Genomic DNA, 22,399 nt, shown 5'->3' with positions numbered 1-22,399 from the left:
AAAATGGGATCGAAGTGCTATAATGGTGTAATGTGAATACACTCCAAACCACTGTGCTGCTATTGTTCAGTTATGGCTTCCACACTGCACAACTATAGCACTATGGATTATGCTTAATTCCCTTGGCTGCATTCTATGGAATCCAGAGATTTGTAATTTAGGGAGACACTAGAAGTCTCTGGTAGAGATACCATTTCCCAAAAATACCATTTCCCAAAACTGCTAATCCAAGCATTCCATAGAATGGAACCATGGCAATTAAAGTGGAATCATAGCATTGCAATTGTAAGGGGACCATTCTTAAAGCAAACCTTTTGAACTGTGCAAATTGAAACAGACTGACAATCATATATATAGCAATACAGTAAAATCTAGAACAAGAGTTTGCACAATGTTTATTTATTTATTTTTATTGCATATTATTAGAATAGTATATGCAAGCTGAGCCTCCCTTATTCAAAATTCTTGGGGCCAGAAGTGTTTTGGATTTTGGAATATTTCCACATACATAATGAAATGACTTGGAGATGGGACCCAAGTCAAACACAGAATTAATTTTTGTTTTGCATTCACTGTTTAAACAAAGCCTGAAGGTAATGTTATAAGGCTTTTAATAATTTTGTGCATGAAACAAAATTTGCGTACACCGAACCATAAGAAAGCAAAGGTGTCACTATCTCAGCCACCCATGGGGACAATTTTGAATTTGAGGTATTTCAGATTTCGTAATTCCAGATAAGGGAGACTTACAGTAACTTATATCTGTTTATTCAAAAACATGTCTCCAAAATGTTTTCCTTTAACAGTGTGTCCAGTTTGATGGATCAGTTTCTGTTTCCTCTTTATTTTATGTTTAAAAGAGAGGATAAATACGTACCTTCTACCATTTCACAGGTAAAAACTGGTAGCTATGTGCCCAAGTGTGGTCAAAATGGCAAACATTATTAATATGGAAGCGCATACAAACAAGGAAAAGGTGCAGCGGTTTGTTTGTCCTTTAGTCTCCCTTCCTTCCTATAGAGTTGAATGCAAACTATTTTTCCATTTTGAACTCATTTTGCAGCAATTGCAGTAAACTGAGGATGAAGGGGGAAGGCAGGAGGAGAGAGAAAGTGGGACATTTTAAAAGCATGTTTAAAAAGTGGGACAACACTGGCAGAATTGAAGGGTGTGTAAATACAATCCGACGTCTTCCAACACAGGCATAAAATCTGGCATCCCAGTAAGATATCCCAGGCACAAAGAAAGGCCACTAGTGGCTGACGATGCCAGGAAGATTCAGTGCATGGCATAGGAGCATGGCTTGCCTCCGTTTGTGGCTTTGGATGAAGGGGTCGTATGGATCACAGGCTGTTGCTCTGAAGGCTGGTGAGAAGTGAATGGAGCTGTTCGGTCACAGCAACCTGAGAATTGGGGGTAAAGAAGAAAACAGTGAGGAAGGGAATCTCTATAGCAGAGGTGGGGAAATACAGAATCCCACCCTTCCTCTATTTCTATTAAGGGTGGGCATGGATGGCTAGGAGGCCACCTTAGTCCATGGGAGACCTTGGAGGGCAGCATCCTCCCAATTGCATCCACTCCCACTAAGATATCATCATAAACGTTACTGTATATAGCCAATGGCCTTTACAATACATAACGTAAAATAGAAATGGAATGAAATCTATAAAAATGAAAACAACGGTTTTAAGAAGGTTAGACATAACTTTAAAACTATTGTAACAAAACCCTGTAAAACCAGCAAATTAAAAGTGTGAAGTGCATACAAACACGCATGCAATTTCTTGGCAGCCGATGCAAATTGGGCTACTGAGCAGGTAACAAATAGCTGCATATCAGCTACAATTCCACCACTATTTCCTCAGGTGTGCAGTCTGAATAATGGATGACACAAATGGTCATCATTGGTGAAGAGTAAAGGGGGGCAGAGAATCAAATAATGAACAATATGTCTGATTATACATTTTCTATCTTCACAAAAAATAAATCCTTTCTTGCCCCTCCAGTAGCCTTTAGGAGGTATGAGGGCATTTCCCATATGTTTTGGGGACCCTCCAAGAAGATCCAAAAACATGGTGCAAATGGGACATTTTAGGTCAAGGAGAAGCCTTTTTTATTATGGGAATAATTCTGTGCATGACACAAAGTTTGTGTACAGTGAACCATCAGAAAGCAAAGTAAAGGTGTCACTATCTCAGCCACCCATTAAAAATGGTTTGTTTTTCGGAGGATTTCAGAATCCTGGATAAGGAGACTCAACTTGTAGTGCAATATTAGAGACAATGCATTGCCTATGTTTCTTTGCCATTTCATTACAGCTCATACCCCTTTACTTGCATGGCAGAATAGGGTTGGATTAGATGGTCCTTCATTCTGGCTGAGTCTTATCACAGAGTTGAGAAGGACCTCAAGGATCAACTTGTCCAGTGATTCCCACACTTTGATCCTCCAGGTGTTTTGGACTTCAGTTTCCAAAAGCCCCAGCCAACTTATCCAACAGTCAAGAATTCTGGGCGCTGAAATCCAAAACAATCTGGAGGATTAAAGTTTGTGAACCACCGATCTAGTCCAACCTCATTCTGCCATGCAGGAATACATAGAACCCTCCCAAGAGATGGCCATCCAACTTCTGTTTGAAGACCTCCAAAGAAGGAAGGTCCAGCAACCTAAATCCTAACAAAGATGGGGAATTCAAAAGTTGGAGTGGGAGAGCTATTCCACACAAAGAGATCTGGTTCATACCTGGTAGGGCTCTGGATCTTGGAGTCTCTTATGGACAGGGTTGAGTTTGTCTAAAGAAGTTTGGGCGTGATTTTTGATCTCTACAAGGCTGGGGAGTGGTTGGCAAACCTTCATGGTAGGAAAGGAAGAGTGCAGGAAAAGTTACAAAATATTATTCTTTTATACATGGTTTGAGTCACGATTACCTGCAGGATCACCTCCTCCCATATAATCCACCCCATACACTCAGGTCCTGTGAGGGACATTTACTTCAACCAGCCAGGACTAAACTGGCAACTGTCACCCAGAGGACATTTTCACCAGCTGCCCCCAAATTGCAGAATGACCTGCCGGGAGAGATTCAACAGTCAAGCATGCTGTCTGAATTTAAAACACTGTTAAAGACATCTTGCTTCCAGCAGGCCTTGTTGTTTCTGCTATTGTGTGTCTTCAAATCGTTTCTGACATATGGCAACCCAAAGGCAAACCTATCATGGGGATTTCTTGGCAAGATTTGTTCAGAGATTTGCCTTTGCCTGCCCCTGAGGCTGAGAGCAAATCTTGTCAAGAATACCACTTAGGGTCACCATAAGTTGGAAATGATTGGAAGGCACACAACAACAACACACTCTATTTGGGTGTGATGCCAGCCAATGATTTTTGCTTCCCACCTGGCCATCTTTGAAGTACACACAGTGCAAGGTTTCTACTGCTGCTGGGGTCAGCTTCCCAGCTTCTCCAGTTCTTCCCAGTGGCCAGAACATGACCTCTTGGCCAGCCCTTGGAGGCAACTCTTCTTCCAGTGCCATCAGATCCATACACGGGAAACCTGCAAACAGCAAGAGAACAATGTGAAGTCAAAGGCTTTCATTTTTTTTCGGGCTTTGTGGCCATGTTCTAGCAGAGCATGTTCTGCTAGATAGAACATGGCCACATAGCCCGAAAAACCCACAAAAAACTAACAAGAGAAGACTTGCATGACCAAAAGTGTGGTCTGTCTAGGATCATATGAACCTCCATGTGCAGGAGCAGCAGGGAGCACAGGGGGAGAAGCAGCTGTACTTCCACAATAAGGAGCCACCCTAAATTTGGTAACCTGATAATCATATTCCTGAAATGTGGAATATATATAAAAAAGGTTGACTCAATGTTCTGGAAGACAGAAGCATGCTTTTATATTATAACTTCCCCCTGAAGAAGTGATCTAATTGAACTCATCAGCCAATATTTTAGACTACATTAGGCAGATATGCATCTCCATGTTCCTAAATTTTCCTTTGCATTTAGCCATGAAGACCAGAAACATGTATTTTTTTAAAAAATAAACAAATAAATAAATGGGAACCATAGGAAAGTGGTCTGAGGGTTGGGCTGGATGGCCCTTGTGGTCTCTTCCAACTCTATGGTTCTATGATTTTCCTCAGAAGTCATTCATTCTTTTATAATACAGGCTGAGTCTCCCTTATCCAGAATCCCAAAATACTCCAAAATCCACAATTGCCCACATGGGTGGCTGAAATAGGGACACCGTTGCTTTCTGATGGTTCCATGTACCCAAACGTTGATTCATGTACAAAACTATTAAAATATTGTGCATAAAATTACCTTTCGGATATGTGTGTAAGGTGTATATGGAACATAAACAAATTTCACGTATAGACATAATCTCCTCATGTATATGCAAATATTCCAAAATCCAAAAAAATCCAAAATTCAAAACACTTCTGGTCCCCAGCATTTTGAATAAGGGAGACTCAACCTATTAGTGATCCAAAACAACAGAGGGGAAACCCAAGCATTTGGCGACAAAGCTGGCTAGCAAAGAGCCCTCATGACTCATGGCCATAAAAAGCAGAAGCCAGAGAGAGAAGACCAATGGACTGTTATGTTTTATGAATTTCCTATGTTCAAATGTGAATCCCATATCTCACCAGCAGCATCCCACAGTCTGTAGACCATCTTGCTTCCTGGAATGGTGGTCTTCTCCTCATCTTCCGTCACCTTCAACTTGGGAGATCCATTCACTTCCACCAGCTAGGAAAGGAGGGATGAGACAATTAAAGCAGCCTGACCTTCCTGAATTATATATTTTTAATGCCAGACTACAAGCTCCATCATCCCATGCTGGCTAGAGACGACAGGCGTTGCAGTCCAACACGTAGAGAAGGCATGCGTTTGGAGGAGATTGGTTTAGGGATCAGGATTGAGAGAGCCATTGATGTGGAGTGGAAATTGTGCTTCGATCAAGATGTCAATGGACTGCAAGGCCCAGCGACCCTAACCAGCATAGTCATTGATGAGGGATGCTGGGAGTTGCAGTCCAACAATATTTGGAGGGCTACATGATTTTACCCTTGTTTATGGGCAATGGCACTAAATTCACAGGACCGCCCAACCAGGTTGGAAAGCAAAACATTTCCAAATGAACCCGCCTGCTGGACCTCATGGAGGGGAGAAACAACGATTACCTTATAGACGCAGCCCAGGGAAGGCTGAAGCGGGCAGGTGACAAGGTGGGTCCCCACGCCGATCATGTCAATCTCATTCCCCTGGCAGGATCAAAAGCACAGTGAGTCCTCCACCCCTGACTCTGATGTTGGGATCACCCATGCTTCAACTCATAAAGCATCTACACTGGGCAACTATCAGCAGTTTGATACTGCTTTAGCGGACATGGCTTCAACCTGACAAATCCTAGGGTTTGGAGTTTGGAGAGCTCTATAAAATTCTCTGCTAGGTAGCTGTATCCATTCTTGTGAACTACAGTCCTAAAGCAATTCAGCTGAGAAATCTAAGTATCTTCTCATCTAAGTGGGGTATAAACTATAAATCCCAGGGTTAAACGTATTAAATTCTAAATTCTAAACCCCAGGATTTCATAGGATGGAGGCAGATTAAGCAGTATCAAGCAGCTATAGTTGTCTGTCATGGTTCCATCTACAGAATAATGGGATTTGTAGTTTGGTGAAGTCCTTAGAATTCTCTAGGGCAACCCCTTGAATATATAGCATTAGAGCTCTCTGGAAGGAAATTCTAAATATCCCCCGCAAAAAATTATGAATCCCAGAATTCCATAGGATGGACCCGTGGCAATTAAAGTGGTGTCAAACTGCATAGCATGAATAGACTTTAAGTCTCATACTTAACATTATGTCAGATGTTGAGATTCTCTGAGAAAATCAATTTTATTTTCAGTCCATAAATTTTATTTTTGGAGGTAGACGGAGCACAAGTTAAAGAGCCTTTGCTACAAGCCACAGGCTGCTGGCTCTCAGTTTACTAAACTTACTTAAAATAAACCACAATCTCTTATCCTCAGTCTTCCCCAGAACATCTGCAATATGGGTATAATAATACAGACCTATCATGAGGTTATAATACAGACCTACTTTATAGGGAGATTTTTTGTGGGTTGCTAAGACAATTAATGTGAAGGGCACATGAAATGGAGTACTATACAAGTATAGCTCAGCTAACAAGCCAATGCGTTCCTAGATTTTATTTCTTTAAAAGAAACTTTGGTAGCAGAGGTAGGAGATTATCATATGGGAAAAGGACAGGAGTGAAGCAGATCACTCCCATTTTTTATCGTGCAGTGATTATCAGATAATGTCATGTTTATCCCATCATTAACTTGTCAATGAAGTGGAACTGACCTGTCATTTTTCAGTAACGGAAGTTTCCGTTAATGAAAGTTGATGGGACAATTCTACTTTATTGACAGGATAATGATGGGATAAGCGTGATGTGTGCAATAATTGTGTGATAAGAACAGCGTAAGGATGGGAGTCATCAGCTTTGCTCCTGTCTTTATCCTCCGTGTGATAATCGCCATGAAAATAACATGGAAATAATAAGGGTGAACCTTCTATACCACAAAAAAGAAGAGCAATTCAACATGTTTCAGTCAAATGTTTTATTCAAAACTAACACTGTGCACAATATTTGAGTAGTTTTGCAACATCCTTATATATGGGGCTGCCATTGTACAACAAATGTATAGGCATTTGTAGTACAATGGCAAAGTTACTGATGTGCTATGGCCCCATGTTCAATGGATACCGATGCACATCAGGGCATGTCCCATTGTTAATCTGGACATCTGTCCAGAAGTGCCAGAGTACAACAGGAGTGGCTGGTGTCCATCGCAAGTGTTCAGTGCATGTCAAAAGTGCCTGATGCACATTGGCACACTCTTGTGTGTCTTTGCAGTTCACTAAAATAGCTTCATTGCATTTGTTCAATGTAGCTATGGTTTATCCAGTTATGAAAGCCAGATTGTGACCTAGGGTTGTGCCCTGTATGTTTTTAATTGTTTAAAATAAAATAAATGTTATGCAAACAGTGGTTTTTTCTGGATTGACTGTCCAATGCTTTTTAAAAACTTTTGTCTTACAGTGGGCCCTTGGTATCCACTGGGGTTTGGTTCCAGGACCCCCAATGGGTAACAAAATCTGTGGATGCTCAAGTCCCATTATATAAAACGGGGTAGAAAAATGGAGTCCTTTATCTAAAATGGCAAAATCCAGGTTTAGTTTTTGGAATTTTTCAAAAAATATTTTTTAATTTTTTTAAATGTGAAGCTGTGGATGATGGAATCTGTGAATACGGAGTGAATACTGTATATATTGTGTGGCATAGTAGTTTGAACGTTGGACTATGACTCTGGGGATCAGGCTTCAATTCTCCCTTGGCCAAGTCACATACTCTCAGCTCCAGAAAACCCTATGAAAGGTCTGCCTTAGAGTCGCAATCGGTCGAAAACGACTTGAAAGCACACAACAACAATGAATATTTTGAGCTGTTGTAAACTTCTTTGGGTCCCACTTTAGGGAAAAGGCAGGCTATAAATGAGATAAAGAATTGTGTAATATAGTGTCATTGTCCAGTTATGGCAGAGAAAATCTCCACTACCTCATGCAAGGAAAACTACAAGCATATCTTCACCTCTGCAGTGAGCTCCTCAAGGCTGCTTTCACTGACATCATTAGTCACCGCGATGGGAACATTTTCTAGCCAGGGGACCTGAAAGCTGGAAGATAAGCGATCATGGTTAAAAAGGAGGAGTGCCTTCAACTGAGTCTATCTGCCCTGACCAGCCCTGCGTTATCTCTGCCCTCCACCCACAGCCTTGACAGAGGAAAAAGCTTTCACAATTTTGCACCCCACCAAGGTCCATTTAGCAGACTTTGCCGGCCTTTTCTTGTAATTATAATCCACTATTTATTTATTTTTGTGCTACTTTGTGGAGCTGCAAAAAAACAAGCTTGACCCACCTTCTATATAACATCTCTTCAAATATTTAAAGATGGCTATCATTTCGCCTCTCAGCCTTTTCTTTTCCAGGCTGAACCTACCCACCTTCCTCAGCTGTTCTTCACAGGGCTTGGGTCCCAAACTCTCCAGTTTGCCAATATCCTTCTTGAACTGTGATGCTCAGAACTGGACATGAACCCCAATTTCCAGTTTTCCCTTACCCCAGTAGATGCAATCAAAAACACGATACATGAATAACTCACTGCTTGCTACAAGTCCGGAACACGCGTCGTATCTCTAGGGACTGCTTGGCCAAGTCCCCGCTGTCTAAACGCACCCCAATAGCTCGGTACCCCAGTTCATTCAGTGCCAGGGCGACAGCGCAGAAGTTTGGGATGCCACTCCTGTGGATGGTAAAAGACCACAACAGCATTACAATGGACCTTCGGTATCTACTAGTGTTTGGTTCCAGGACCTCCCATGGATACCAAAATCTGTGGATGCTCAGTTCCTATCAAATGCAGTGCCATAGTAAAATGGTGTCCCTTACATGATGAAATGGCAAAATCAAGCTTTGCTTTTTGGAATTTATATTTTTTGGAATACAGTGGCACCTTGGTATCTGCTGGGCTTTGGTTCCAGGACCCCCATGGATACCAAAATTCGTGGATGCTCAAGTCCCATTAAATGCAATGGCATTATAAAACCATGTCCCTTACATGGAAAGTCTTCTGGCCAACAGTTGCCAACCTAGTTTTGGATGACTGGAATAAATATCCACCAGAGGACCAGAGTGTATGGAGTAGATTGTATGTTAGAAGGAAATCCCATATGTAACCTAGATCCTGGACAGGAGCGTTCTCATTAAAGGGTGACAGGAGGATGCTGGTCCAAACTGAGGCCAGCTCTCCATGTCCTAATGGTAACCTTCTTAAGGTATCAGGCTGCACACTGTTGGAAACAAGATGCTAGGCAAGATGGACCTTTGTTCTGATATAACTAGGCTCTCCTTATACAGTCGGCCTTCCATATCCACTTGTTCACCCATGGACTTATCCATCCACAGTTTGAAAATATTCCCCAAAAATATAAATTCCAAAAGACAAACCTTGATTTTGCCATTTTCTTCAGATGTCTCTAGCTGAAATGTCCTAAAGGAAGCTGAATACACCGTCCAAATTTAAAACAGCAATAAAGACCAGTCTCTTCTGGCAGGCTTATCCAGAAATGGTTTAAGTTGTAAAATTTAAATGATGCATTTTAAATGTGGATTGTTTTAATATGTATTGGTCCTGTTTCTTCTTTTAAACTGCTGTATGTTTTTAACTGATGTTGTGTATTTGTTGGTCGGCTGTTGTTCCCTGCCTCGATTCATGGCCGAGTGTATAAGGGGCAGATAACACAGAATCATCATCATCATCATCATCATCATCATCATCATCATCATCATCATCATCATCCTAGGGATCTTTCTTCTAAGATACCATCTAAAACTGTGCCTGGAGGGATTCTGGATTCTGCCCTTTGTAAGCTGTTCAGAGCTCAAGCAGAACGGTTCCATTCTTCTTAGAGTGCATCTACACTATAGAAATAATGCTGTTTGACACCATTTTAACTGCTGTGGCTCCATTCTGTAGAATCCTGGCATTTGTAGTTTTGTGAGGCGCTGGCATGGCTTTTGAAAAAGACCTTGTGAAAGTGCAAATTCTAGGATCCCATAAGATGGAGTGACAACACTTAAAGTGATGTCAAACTGCATTATTTCTACAGTGTAGCTGACCCTTGGTTTTCCATTTTTCTTTCATAGCTGACACTCCACACTCATCTGTTGGTTACTGAACATGCCCAGTACTCTTTGAACTGTTCCTCAGGGGACATTTTCCCATTTAGGTTCCTTTTAGTGTATGTATGTATGTATGTATGTATGTATGTATTATACTTTTGCAAACATCTGCTATTACCAAAGCATGCAAATGCTCCCTTCTTGTTTCTCAGCATCCTTATTTTTGGCTCTGATGCTATTAGCACTCAATGATTGAATTTATGGTTCAAAATGTTTAAATCCTTTGACAAAACTTTCTTTTTTCCTTGTTCCTTTGGCAGCCATGACCAGTATGCAAAAGCTGCCAATTCCCCCCACAACAGCTTTCTTTGAAGTGCACAAAATAGAAATTAAAGCAGGTTCCAGTCAAGGCCTTGCTTAGTAATTCATTCACGTTAAGATGGAAGCAAAGGAGGGTGCTGAACAAAGGTCAATGGCTGCATGTGCCAATGCATAACCTTTTCCCACCAGCTCCCCCTCCATGCTTGGCATCAGACCTCTTGTTTATCCCTTTCAGTGAACAACCAAGAGGACTGGAAATTTATAGCAGGTTCCAAAGACAAAAAGTAGTATGTCTGTCTCTCTTTACTCATTTGATTTTCTAGCCTGCTTGTCTCATCATATGGGACCCAATGCTGTTGAGAGTAGAAGATTAAAACAACACACAATAAAAACAATATGTGGTACAATTTAGAAAAATTAAATGGACAAATACTTAAAACAGTGTCTGCATGTGCATGAGAGCCAGTGTGCTACTAACCACTTTGGAGCCAGCGTGGTGCAGTGGTTTGAGCACTGGACTATGACTTTGGAGAGCAGAGTTCGATTCCCCACCTGGCCATGGAAACCCACCTTGGTTAAGTTATATTTAGGTCGTGTCCTGGAAAAGGAGGACATCTAGTCACCCTGGGTTCTAGTCCAACACTCAAAAAGCACTACACCAGGCTGGCTCAAACTTATAAATTCCTTCAAAATGAGACAGAGGTCCAGCGTTTTCTGAACGCCAGCTTACCTCATAACGCAATAGGTGTCCACTAAGCCTTGGAAGTCCTGTGGGAAGGTGATGGCGTAGGACACAAAGGCTGCCAGCTCTCCTCGATGCACCTGATCAAGCGGGACTTGGAGGAGTTGGCACACCCGGCTCAGCCACGTCTCTGCTAAAGAGGGGAAGTCCACCGGCTCCTTCCCACCGAGAGGAACCAGACTCTAGAGGGCAAAATACAGACATCAGGGCTCAATTGTACCAACTGAACAATCCAAGATATGCAGATGACCACCATACTATTAGCAGAAAACATCAAAGAACTACAGCAACTACTGAGGAAGGTCAAAGAAGAAAGTGCAAAGGCAAGATTACTGCTGAACATAAAGAAAACAAAAATAATGACGATGGAGGACCTTCACAACTTCAATCTAGACAACGAGGACATCGAAACAGCAAAAGAGTTCCTATACCTTGGATCAAACATTGATCATAATGGGGACTGCAATCAAGAAATCAGAAAAAGACGAAGAATGGGGAGGGCAGCTATGAAAGGACTAGAAAAGCCCCTAAAGAGCAAAGATACACAATTAAGCATGAAAGTTAGAATCGTACAAGCAATTCTTTTCCCTGTTACCAGGTATGGATGCGAGAGCTGGAGAGTTAGGAAAATGGGACAAAAAGAGAATTTTTTCGTGGATTTTTCGGAGTATGTGGCCATGTTCTAGAAGAGTTTATTCCTGATGTTTTGCCTGCATCTGTGGCTGGCATCTTCAGAGAATGCTCTGGCATTCTTCCAAAGAGCAATAACGTGAAAATAAAGCAAATGGAAAGTTGACAAAAACAACACCTTTTTACTTTTGGGAACTTCTGAAAGTAAAAAGGTGTCACAGAATCATAGAGATGGAAGAGAACACAAGAGCCATCCACTCCAACCCCATTCTGCCATGCAGGAACTCACCATCAAAGCATACCTGAGAGATGGCCATCCATCCTCTGTTTAAAGGCCTCCAAGGAAGGAGATAGTTTCTGTCAACTTTCTATTCACTTTATTTCCACCTTTTTGCTCTTTGGTGCAAACATGTCTGAAAAATTCCTGCATTTGTGGTTTGTTTCTAGTGTGATAAGGTCCTAGGAGCTGTTCAACAGTGGAAGACTGTGGAAGGCTACCACCCTGGGAAACTAGTCCTAATTCAACAACCTCCCTCCCCACCCCATCGCCTTGCTACTGGCAATACTAACCCGTGTTTTTATCTCACCCAGTGAAGTGAAGGAGGACACAAAGGAATGAGCTAGAGTCCCCCGAACCGGAATCCCAAAAAGTTTCCCAGCCAGGACGTTGCTGGTAAAATCAAAGCCTGGAACAGAGAAAAGGTGGAGCCGTGAGAAACTGCGGGTGGCCACTGGACCACCCTTTCCATCAGCTCTGAATCGGGAGGCAAATTAAAATGATTCAATTAAAAGAGCAGCCTTAATTACATTAAAATTTAATCCATTTAATTTACTAATTTGATTGATTAATCAAAATGAATTGCCTAGAATGATCAAGGGACTACGACTCTCATCATTGCTCTTCACTGACTATACCAGATGATGTTAGACATCTGACATCTGGAGGACCGCATCATTTCCACACTGGTCTAGCTCAATATGAGTTGGTTTCCTACACAGAGTGTGGAAATGTTACTTTTTGGACTACCGCTCCCAGAATCCCCTGTCAGGGCAGCTGCTAGTCATGATGGAGTTCAAGCTTTCCTGCATTATGTTCCTGCATCTTTCTAAGGACAAAAGGGAGAGTCTTTAGGAAAGGGAAAAAACCCAAATTAAGGAACTCTGACTTTTAAAAAGGCAATATTAAAAAATTGGGAGAAGACTTCAGAGACTGTAAAACTTAAGTGGTCACTTTTAGAGCAAAGGGAATTAAAAAAGGAGAGCCTACAGATTTACAATTCATAAAGATAAAAATGGAAGGAGAAAATAGTCTTTTGTGGCACTTTTAAAACTAACCAGGGGCCTTTCCACATTAGACAACTATAGTGTTATTATTTTGCTTTAACTGCCATGTTTGCATCTTATGGAATCCTGGGATTCGTAGTCTATGGAGGCACTAGAATTCTCTGCTTGAGAGCTTTAAATGCTCCTTCTTAAAATGTGAATCCCAGGATTCTCTAGGATGTTGCCATGGCAATTAAAGCTGTATCATAGCACACCCCACAGCTGGAAGGATGGTGAAAATGCCCTTCACACACCCTAAGGCTGCAGAATTAATGCAGTTTGACATCGATTTCACTGTCATGGCTCCACTCTATGTAATCCTGGGATATGTAGTTTGTTAGGAACACCAGAACTCTCTGACAAAGAATATCTCACAAAACTACATATCCCAGAAATCCATGTGGTATGTAAATCATATGACACTATATAAATAAACTTTAATAATAATAAAAGTCTATAACAGGGGTAGGCAACCTGCGGCCCGCAGGCCGGATGCGGCCCGGCGAGGCCTTGGGACCGGCCCCAGCCCGGTCCTACCGCCGATTGCCGCCGGGGCCTTTGGGGGGCAATTGTCTATAGAAGCCTCAGAAACATGCATTTATCTTAACATTTTTTAAAAAATCAGCAAATTTTTTCACGTGTCCTCCATTTTTTATTTTAAAAGTGCCCTCCATTTGAAAATTTTGTCCTACATTTGTCCCAGTTTATTTATATATTTAATTTTTAAAAATTATTTAATTATTTATTTTTTGGCTTCGGCCCCCCAGTTGTCTGAGGGACAGCAACCCGGCCCCCGGCTCAAAAGGGTTGCCTACCCCTGGGCTATAACATTGTGCCATGGCAGTTAAATCAATGGCAAAGTACATTAATTCTGCAGTGTAAATGCAGCATAAAAGGCATTTGGAGGCAAAACTAGCTCTAGGGTGGTATTGCAAGGGAGGATGAGGACTTCCAAGGTCCCCCAGGGTACTAATATTGTCTTTCCACCAGCCTTTGTTACTCTAAGGGCAACAATACAGCATGGTGCCAGGACTGTAAAAACAGAGTGACCACCAACCAGAAATGGAGATACCACCTCACAGGCTGCTAAAAGTGAGTTGTCAAGTGCCTGAAACTGAATTTCCAGGAGGTTGGACGTACCTCCCAGGTATGAGTACTTGGATGCAGAGAGGCCTCCATCCGGTCCCTGGGCCCTTCGCAAGCCCAGCTCAATGAGCTTCTTATTTGGGCCAGCTGCAAGCCGGAACCTGGAAGCATTGGTAGCCACAAGACTGAAGAAGGAAAGAGCAACAGTAAACATTAATTGTTTCCATACCTTACTACACAGCCACCCACCTCAATGCAGAAATGCAAATGTGAAACTGGAACCCATTGTGTGTACGGTTCTGTCCTCACCTGGCATAGTTCACCAAGCAGAGCAAGGTGGTCTCTATGAGTTGTACCACAAGCAAAGGGCCCTTCACTTGTAGTAGAGGTACCTGCAAGGAAGAAGTCAGAAGGGAATCAAGAATGTGACCTTTTGGGATGACAGCCTCTCCTCTAGAATCCTCCCTGCCAGCCTAGCCTTGCCACTGGGTTGAGGATTCTTGGAATCATAGACTTGGAAGAGACTCTGTGGGCCATCCAGTCCAACCCCATTCTGCCATGCAGGAAGACACCATCAAAACACTCCTGACCGATGGCCACCAAGCCTCTGTTTAAAAACCTCCAAAGAAGGAGACTCCATCACACTCCAATGAAGTTGGTTCCACTGTTGGATGAGCTCTTACTCTCAGGAAGTTCTTCCTAATGTTTAAGCAAAATCTCTTTTCCTGTAATTTGAATCTATTGTTCAATGTCTTATTCTCTGGAGCAGCAGAAAACAAACTTGCTCCATCCTCAATGTGACATCCCTTCAAATACTTCTACAGGGATATCATCTCACCTCTTAACCATCTCTTCTTCAGGCTAAACATACCCAGCTCCCTAAGCGGTTCCTCATAGGGCTTGGTGGTTTCCAGACGTTTCACTATTTTGGTCACCCTCCTCTGGACCTGCTCCAGCTTCTCAACATCCTTCTTGAAATGAAGTGCTCAAAATTGGACAAAATATTCCAGGTGAGGTCTGACCAAAGCAGAATAGGTTGGTACTATTACTTCCTAGCACTATTAGTTCTGGACACAATACTATTGATGCAGCATAGAACTGCATTGGATTTCTTGCCTGCTGCATCATGTTGCTGATTCAATGGAGTTGTAGTTCCAAAAAGCCAACTTTTATGACCTCTGTGGGTTTTTTGGTAAAAGTCCTGTACAGCTAGCCAGAACTGCTGTTATGACTTTAGCTTCACTATAAATCTCTATAAGGCTTAAACCAAACTGCTCCATAAAGCAGGGTTCAAAAGATCCCATTTATGTTGCTGGGACAGCAGTTAAAAGCCAGTGGTATCCAGTGGCTTTCCCCCCACCACTTATAGCGGTCTCTGTATGCAATTAGAGAAGTCCTGAGCACTGGCTGGTAGCTTACTTTCTGGAGTGTATTGAATTCACAGTGAGTTCTATTGCAAAATTTAAAGAAACTATTCCAAGCGTTAAACTCTCAGCTTCCATGCCAGGGGTGCAAGGAATTCCCCCCTGCTTTTATTTTAGACTTCAGGAGCTATCTGAGGTCCTGGTTTATTCGGCAGACAGAGTTCAGCACCTTGCATACTTCCTTTAAAGTCCAAAAGAAAACCCAGAGTAGAATTACTGTTCCCTTGACAAGAAAGCCCCCAGACCCCAATAGTCTTGGGATCATGCTGTTGTATTGCATTACCATGCTGCTAGAAGTTGCTCCTTCAAAGACTCACCCTGGAGAAGACAACTGAGCCCTCTGGAACGGAGGAGACGGACACTTCCGATGCATCCACTGTGCGCAGGTATTCAAAGAAGGCTTCCTCCGTAGTAACAGGAAGGACTGACTTGAGATACTCAATGTCTGAAAAGGAGCAATCCAAAGAAACACATTGCAATAGCCAGGGAAAGATTTTGAACAATGTTTGGAAAAGGAAAGATAGAGGAGCCCAGAAACGTTAGGATTTCAAAAAAGGAAAACCTGCAAAATCTCAAGTAAACCACATCCAGCAACAAGCAGTCAAAAACACGGCTGAAGTTTAACCCTTTTTATGTGTCATGGTAAAAGATAATGCTCACACCAACTGGTGAGATATAAATAATAATAATAATAATAACAACAACAACAATACTAACTGCAAATATTTTCAAAAAGTCTGAAAGCCCTGTGTATACTAGACCTGTATCTGAGAGCTGTTTCTTATCATTCCCAAATGTTTAAAAGCATAACCTCATTCTTTTCATTCTGCAATGGCTCTGGCCTTCATTAGCAATGGTCCATCTTGGAGGCAATTCAACAACAAGAGTCCAGATCACAAGGGGAAGAGAGTCAAAGCTTGAGAGGGTAATGCAACCAAGGGAAGAGCACAACCCTAGCAGAGTCAGAAGACATCTGGGAGGGAGATCTGCTGGAGAGGGAAACATTTCCAACCAAAGCAGGCTTTAGCTGGTGAAATAAACCACTCATCACAGAAAAACTGGAAGTAGGCATTCAGGTAGTGGCAGTCTCCATGTCAGCGGGGCCCTGAATCCATTCCTGGTTTCAATCTAAAACTCCAAAAGTGACATCCATGGTGCTGAAACTATTTGCGGCCCATCGCCTTGGATAGCTCTTCTAATTCCCGGAGCGGATTCAGTGCCCTGATGACATGGAAGCCATCTGTCGCGACTATCTCTATCTAAGATGGAGGAATGGCAATAAAAGGTGTGATCTTGTTCACAATAAGGGGTCATTCTTTTACTCCTCCCCACACACACACACACACAGAGTCACTCTACAGCATGAAAATCCCCCAGAGAGTAATAGAAAACAAAAATGTAAAAATCCTATCACAGTATCCAAGCTGTAACCCAAAAACTGAAAACACAAAAATCAAACTGACTATTTCGACTTCTCGTTGTTGTGTGCCTTCATTTCCCAGTAATGGTGACCCTACGGTGAAAGGTAACAACCCAAGATATGCAGACAGCACCATAATATTCGCAGAAGATATTAAGGAATTGAAACATTAAATAAGGAAAGTCAAAGATCAAAGTGCAAAGAAAGATCTGCTGCTGAACATAATGAAAACAAAAATAATGACTACAGATGAAATGCACAAATTCAATCTAGATAACGAGGAAATTGAAATAGTTAAAGAATTTCCTTATCTAGGATCAAACATTGACCAGAACGGAGACTGCAGCCAAGGAATAAGGAGAAGACTAGGAATGGGAAGGGAGCTATGAAAGAACTGGAAAAGATACTGAAGGACAAAGACATACCACTGAGCACTAAAGTCAGAATCAGTCAGGCCATTGTATTCCCAATATTCATGTATGGATGTGAGAGATGGACAGGGAAAGAAGCAGATAGAAAGAAATCACTTGAAATGTGGTGCTGCAGAAGAGTACTTAGGATCCCATGAACAACAAAGAAGAGAAACAAATAGGTTCTCAAACAGATCAGACCAGATCTCTTCTTGGAAGCTAAGATGATCACATTGAGACTGTTGTACTTTGGCCACATAATGAGAAGGCATGGATCACTAGAAAAAACAATAATGCTAGGAAAGGTAGAAGTAAGAGAAGGAGACCACAAACCAGATGGATAGACTCAATCGGGGGGTTCTTATGGGCAAGGGCTTGCAGAATCTGGGCAAGACTGCAGTGGAGGAGAGGGACTCTTGGAGATGTCTCATCCATAGGGTCGGCATGAGTTGCAACCGACTCGAGGGCAGCTCACAACAAAAGGTGAAACTATCATGGGGTTCTCTGGGGCTGAGTGTGTGTGACTTGCGCACGGTCACCCGCCGGGTTTTCATGGCCAAGCAGGGAATCTGCTCTCCAAAGTTGCAGTCCAATGCTCAAGCCATTACAGCAGGCTAGCACTCTACTACTTGACTCTGTCAATGTTATTTACGGTATATATTTAAATTATTCCCGGCCTGCACTATATCATGGGATCGCAGGGTGGGGTGCAATAAAACAATTAAACCCATTTAAAACAGCAAAAAGTAAAATAAACTAAACAGACTGAAAGCATATTCAGCAATCTGACAAGGCGAGATCAGACAGTTCAAAAACCAGTTAAAACAGGCTGAAAGCAATTGGAAACCATGCCATAATGGAAAACCATCCAAATTGTGCAGAACTGGATGGAAAATCAATTAGGCATCCAAAGACTCTGAGAAAAAGCAGAGGCTCAAAAGTGTCTTCCTTACCATCGGGGTCTTCCGTATCCCAAACCTCTTTTTTCAGGCACTGCCATGGATCCTGGGAGTTTTTAGGGGGCATGAGACCCCCTTAAGACTAGATTAGATGATCAGGCCACACTGGACCACCAAGACTATTGTGTGATCAAAGGTCTGCATGAAACATAAGAAGCTTACTAAGAGCCTGGACAGACACTTTGGAGGTTTGCTTTTTTAATGATGCATGTGTCCTAAGAGGCCAGAAGCCACACCAAAGACATGCTCCAGTCCTAAGGACTAGAGTGCAGCTTTGGCGCGGCAGCTTCTAGCCTCTTAAGATGTGTGTGTCATTAAACAGCCTACCTCCAGAGTGACCCAAAGCAGCTTTATTTTGGCCTGTCTGTACGGGCCCTAAGTGATCAAGCACTAAGAAACTGTATACAGTACAGTAAGATCCAAAATCTACAGAGGATACCTTCCATTATTCAAAAAATGGCTTCTTCAGGCTTCCCTGAAAACGCTTCAGCAACAGAAGGAAAGCAGGAAGCCTCAATTACGCTAGAGAAGCACAACGGACGATCCCACCTCCAGTGCTTCTGAAACGTTTGGGCAACAATATCCGTGTGGTAAGTCCCTAGTGTGATAAGGCTCTAAGCCACTGCATCCACTGGGATTTAGTTCCAGGACACACACACCCCACCACCATCCCACCTGTGGATACCAAAATCCCCAGATGCTCAAATCTCATTGAATACAATGGCACAGTAAAATGGAAGAGACAGTGAAGAGGTGACATGATGGCCCTGGGGTGTCACACTGAGGAGGGAGCAAGCTTGTTTTCTGCTGCTCCAGAGAACAGGACCCAGAACGATGGATGCAAGCTCCAGGAAAGGAGATTCCAGCTCAAGATGAGGAGGAACTTCCCAACAGTAAGAGTCATTCAACAGTGGAACACACTCCTTCCTGGAAATGTAGCAGAGTCTCCTTCCCTGGAGGTCTTTAAATGGAAGCTGTATGGCCATCTGTCAGGGGTGCTTTGACTGGGAGTTCCTGCATGGCATTGGACTGGGTGGCCCTTGGGGTCTCTTCCAACTCTGTGATTCTATGGTGTCCCTGATATAAAATGGCAAAATCACGGTTTGCTATATTAAATGGTATGAGATTGTGGATGTTTGAATCTGTGGATTGAGGGATGTGTGGATACGGAGGGCTGGCTGTATTTTTGTGTTTTGTTTATTTAATGTGAAGCATTAATCCAACCTTGGCACTTTCTCCCAAGAGGTCCCTCTAATACGCAAAGACCGGTATCCCAACATGCCCACCTTCTAGTCCCAAGCCTTTTGGAAAAGAGAGACAGTGTCATGCTTTGGTGCAGGGTTCAAATCCCAGCTCAGCCCCAGAAACCCACTGGGGGAGCTTGGGCCAGTCCCACTCTCTCAGCCTCAGAGGATGGCAAGGGCAAAGCTGAAGAAACGTGCCAAGGAAAGCCTAGGATAGCTTTGCCTGATAAGCTGGACATGGCTTGAAGGTGCAGATAGGGAGACCCAAGGCCCTCCTTTTCCAGGACATGTCCTCTATTCCCACCTTCTGCAGAGGAGCAATGCAAAACCTCCTCCATTTGAAGCATGGCTTTACTTTTTTATCAATGTTTTCAGCATTGCACCCAGCAACTCCTCCTCCTCCTCCTCCTCCTCCTCCTGCTCCTCTGCCCTTTCTGGGCCCTGCCTCCTGCTGCCCCTTAAATGCCCTTTGGGAACCTTGGCCAAACTTAGGCTGGCTCAGCTGCCCTCTGTCCTGGTTGGCCTCCTTCGCTGCCCTCCGGCTCCCAGGGCAAAGTCCAGCGTGGAGGCAGGGCTGCTCCAGCGACCCAGCAAGACCTCTGCCCATGTGCAGAGTGCAGAGGCTGATCCTCCTGATGGCCTCCTTTCCCCCAGATCTATCTTGCATCCCAGCCTTGTCTCCTCCCTGCCTTCGGAGCCTGGCTAGAGCAGCGGGCCTTTAGAGGCATATGTGTGCATCATATAGAGCTAGGCTATGCCTTTCTGTCCCTAGGAGTGTCTGTAGCTTTAGACGGGGAAGGTCCTCCATGTCCTCCATGTCCTCCGGAGGGCTTCCATCCCAGCCGCTGGCTCTCTTCTTCTTACCTGCGGCGCTGAGCCTGAAGCCCCGGAGGAAGGCCAGGCAGCGCTGGAGGCCGGCGGCCAGGGCGAAGCCCCCTCGGAAGGGGCAGCGGCGGAAGAAGAGCTCGAAGGCGGCCGGCTCCCTGCCCCTGCCGGACGCCCAGTAGCCGTAGGCCATGCTGAACTGGTAGAGGTCGCTCAGCAGCGCCCCAGGAGACCCCGCCATCGCCAGCAGACAGACAGACAGACAGCCCTCCCGGCCCCCTCCCCTGCCAGCCCCAGACAAGCGCCGCCCCCACCCACGCCCCCAAGGAAGGAAGGAAGGTTGGAGGAGGGCCGCGCTCCAGTTCCAGCTCCAGCCAGGCAAGGGCAGGGAGAGCCAGGCTTTTTGCCCTGTGGCCCCAGGGTGACCCAAGTTTGGAGGGGTCCAGACTTGGGATCCCCAAGTCTTGGATGCTGGATGGGCCCTGGCTGGGAGACCAACGCCACCGCCTAAGCCCAGCTTTTTGGTGCCCTGGGCCCAGAGTTGGGACCCCCGATCATCTTGGATGGTGTCCACGAGGGTTTCAAGAATCCTGGGATGTGTAGTTTTGAGGCAGCAGTGCCCTTGCAAATGCCAGGCTTCCATTGGATGGAGCTGCAGCACTTAAGTGGTGTCAAACAGTGTTCTTTCTACTGTGTAAATGTGCCTTAAGCAACAGACTGGAAGCAGTCTGCAGAACCCCCCAAAACGGCTTCTGCGTTGCCAGGGCAGCTGCGGCTGGGACTGGGGGGAGCCAAAGGCCACATCTCCCTTTCATTGCAGAAGAGGTGAGCTTTGGACCTGCAAAGTCTGCTCAGCTGCAAGTGTTAAGGAAGTCATAAGGTGATAAAGCATGCCCCATTGAACCTAAGAGAGGTCCACACTCTTCTTGGCCCTTCTCTCCCTTTTCGTTCTGCTTATATCAGTCTGGGTCTTAGCACAGAGATTTCCCCTGGTATTGTTTCAGTAGCAGGGCAATAATGTAACTTTATGGCACCCCTTGGAGGGCATAAAAAGGAACCGCGCAGCTCCTCTTTCCAGCGGCCGGACTGGGGCCACGGTGTGAGGTCACTGCAGCCCCAATCTGGCCAGAAAAGGGGCAGCTACAGACCGCCCCATAGCCATCTATCTTGGATTTCAGGAAACTGATTTTAATAACCCCAAAGATACACTTAGTAGGATTCTGTAGGCAAAGATACTAAAGGAGAAGGCATCTCAAGTTGGTTGGGAATTCCTGAAGGGCTTTATGAAAGGCATACTCACAAAGCTGTTCCAATAGAGAAGAGAATTAAAAGATCATAAAGAAGACAGTGTGGCTGAGCAAAAAGCTTTCATAAGGGACACATAAGAAATGGAATGAGTAACCTGTGCTTTCAGGACTGCGATCAGGGAAGCCAATGCTCAGAATGAGTTTACGCCAAAACCTTTTCCTGGTATCTCTGACCAAAGAAAATGGGGGGCTGCTACTCATGGAGGAGGATAAAGTGTGAACAGGAGACAACAGTAGGTGATGACACTCAGCTCTTAAGTGAATGGTTCAAATTCTTCTCTGAAGATGCCAGCCAGAGATGCTGGCGAAACGTCAGGAATGAACTCTTCTAGAACATGGCCACAGAGTCTGAAAACCCCACAAAAACAATAGATTTACTTACAGTGCACCCATGCCATATGCGGATCTGAGGTCACGCAGACAGCTAGCCCTAATATGGTGAATGGGGCATGCACCCATGGCGTACACTGCGCATCACAGCAGCACACCCCATTCATTCATGGAATTTGGGGTGTGTGTAAAGCAAGGGCGCACCGTATTTGTTTTTATTTTTAAACCTGGGGCTTCTCCTTTCTCCTCCTACTGAGCCTCACTTTACTCAACCTCATCTTTTCATCATTTTGAGGGGATGCAGCCAAATGTCACAGCGTGTTTCTACCAAAAGACAGATATTTGGGAAGCAATGCTGTCACACACACATCCTTTCAGGGCATCACTTGGTATATGGCCTGCAACTCCCATACTCACCTAGTGGCTTGGGGTAGTTTGGGGCAATGCTGTGGGAACTGGACGTGCATAATGACTGGTTTCGTTATTGCCCGAGGATAGCAATATGTTCAGCTAGGTACAAGCGAGACAAGTCCTGGAGTGACAGTTTTACTCTGATCAATGTCAAGTCTCTAGACAGAACAATCAGAAACAGGTTAAAAAAAAAGGTCTCACACATCA

The 22,399-nt window shown here is 44.0% G+C and overlaps 1 protein-coding gene across 2 annotated transcripts; it reads right to left on the bottom strand.

Annotated features, from left to right (window-relative positions):
• Positions 1-383: 383 nt before the first annotated feature.
• Positions 384-20,402, bottom strand: NAPRT (nicotinate phosphoribosyltransferase). Of its 2 annotated transcripts, none has more exons than XM_089518090.1 (13): positions 20,184-20,402; positions 15,604-15,731; positions 14,172-14,254; positions 13,917-14,047; positions 12,024-12,139; positions 10,812-11,005; positions 8,241-8,381; positions 7,669-7,753; positions 5,190-5,270; positions 4,653-4,755; positions 3,393-3,550; positions 2,743-2,850; positions 384-1,403 (listed from the first exon to the last, which is right to left on the bottom strand). In XM_089518090.1, the coding sequence occupies exons 1-13, from the start codon at positions 20,383-20,385 to the stop codon at positions 1,344-1,346; spliced, it is 1,590 nt and encodes a 529-aa protein (XP_089374216.1). In that variant the 5' UTR covers positions 20,386-20,402; the 3' UTR covers positions 384-1,343. The 2 variants fall into 2 exon arrangements, with proteins under 2 accessions (XP_089374216.1, XP_089374217.1); XM_089518091.1 differs by lacking the exon at positions 20,184-20,402 and adding an exon at positions 18,515-18,563.
• Between the last annotated feature and the right edge of the window lie 1,997 nt (positions 20,403-22,399).

The sequence above is a fragment of the Sceloporus occidentalis genome, unplaced genomic scaffold (genome assembly GCF_023333645.1).
Source record: "Sceloporus occidentalis isolate IW3139 unplaced genomic scaffold, rSceOcc1.0.p SCAF_3, whole genome shotgun sequence".
Taxonomy (NCBI): Eukaryota; Metazoa; Chordata; class Lepidosauria; order Squamata; family Phrynosomatidae; genus Sceloporus; species Sceloporus occidentalis.
The sequence above is the reverse complement of the archived record's forward strand: the minus strand, read 5'-3'. Positions and strand labels throughout refer to the sequence as shown.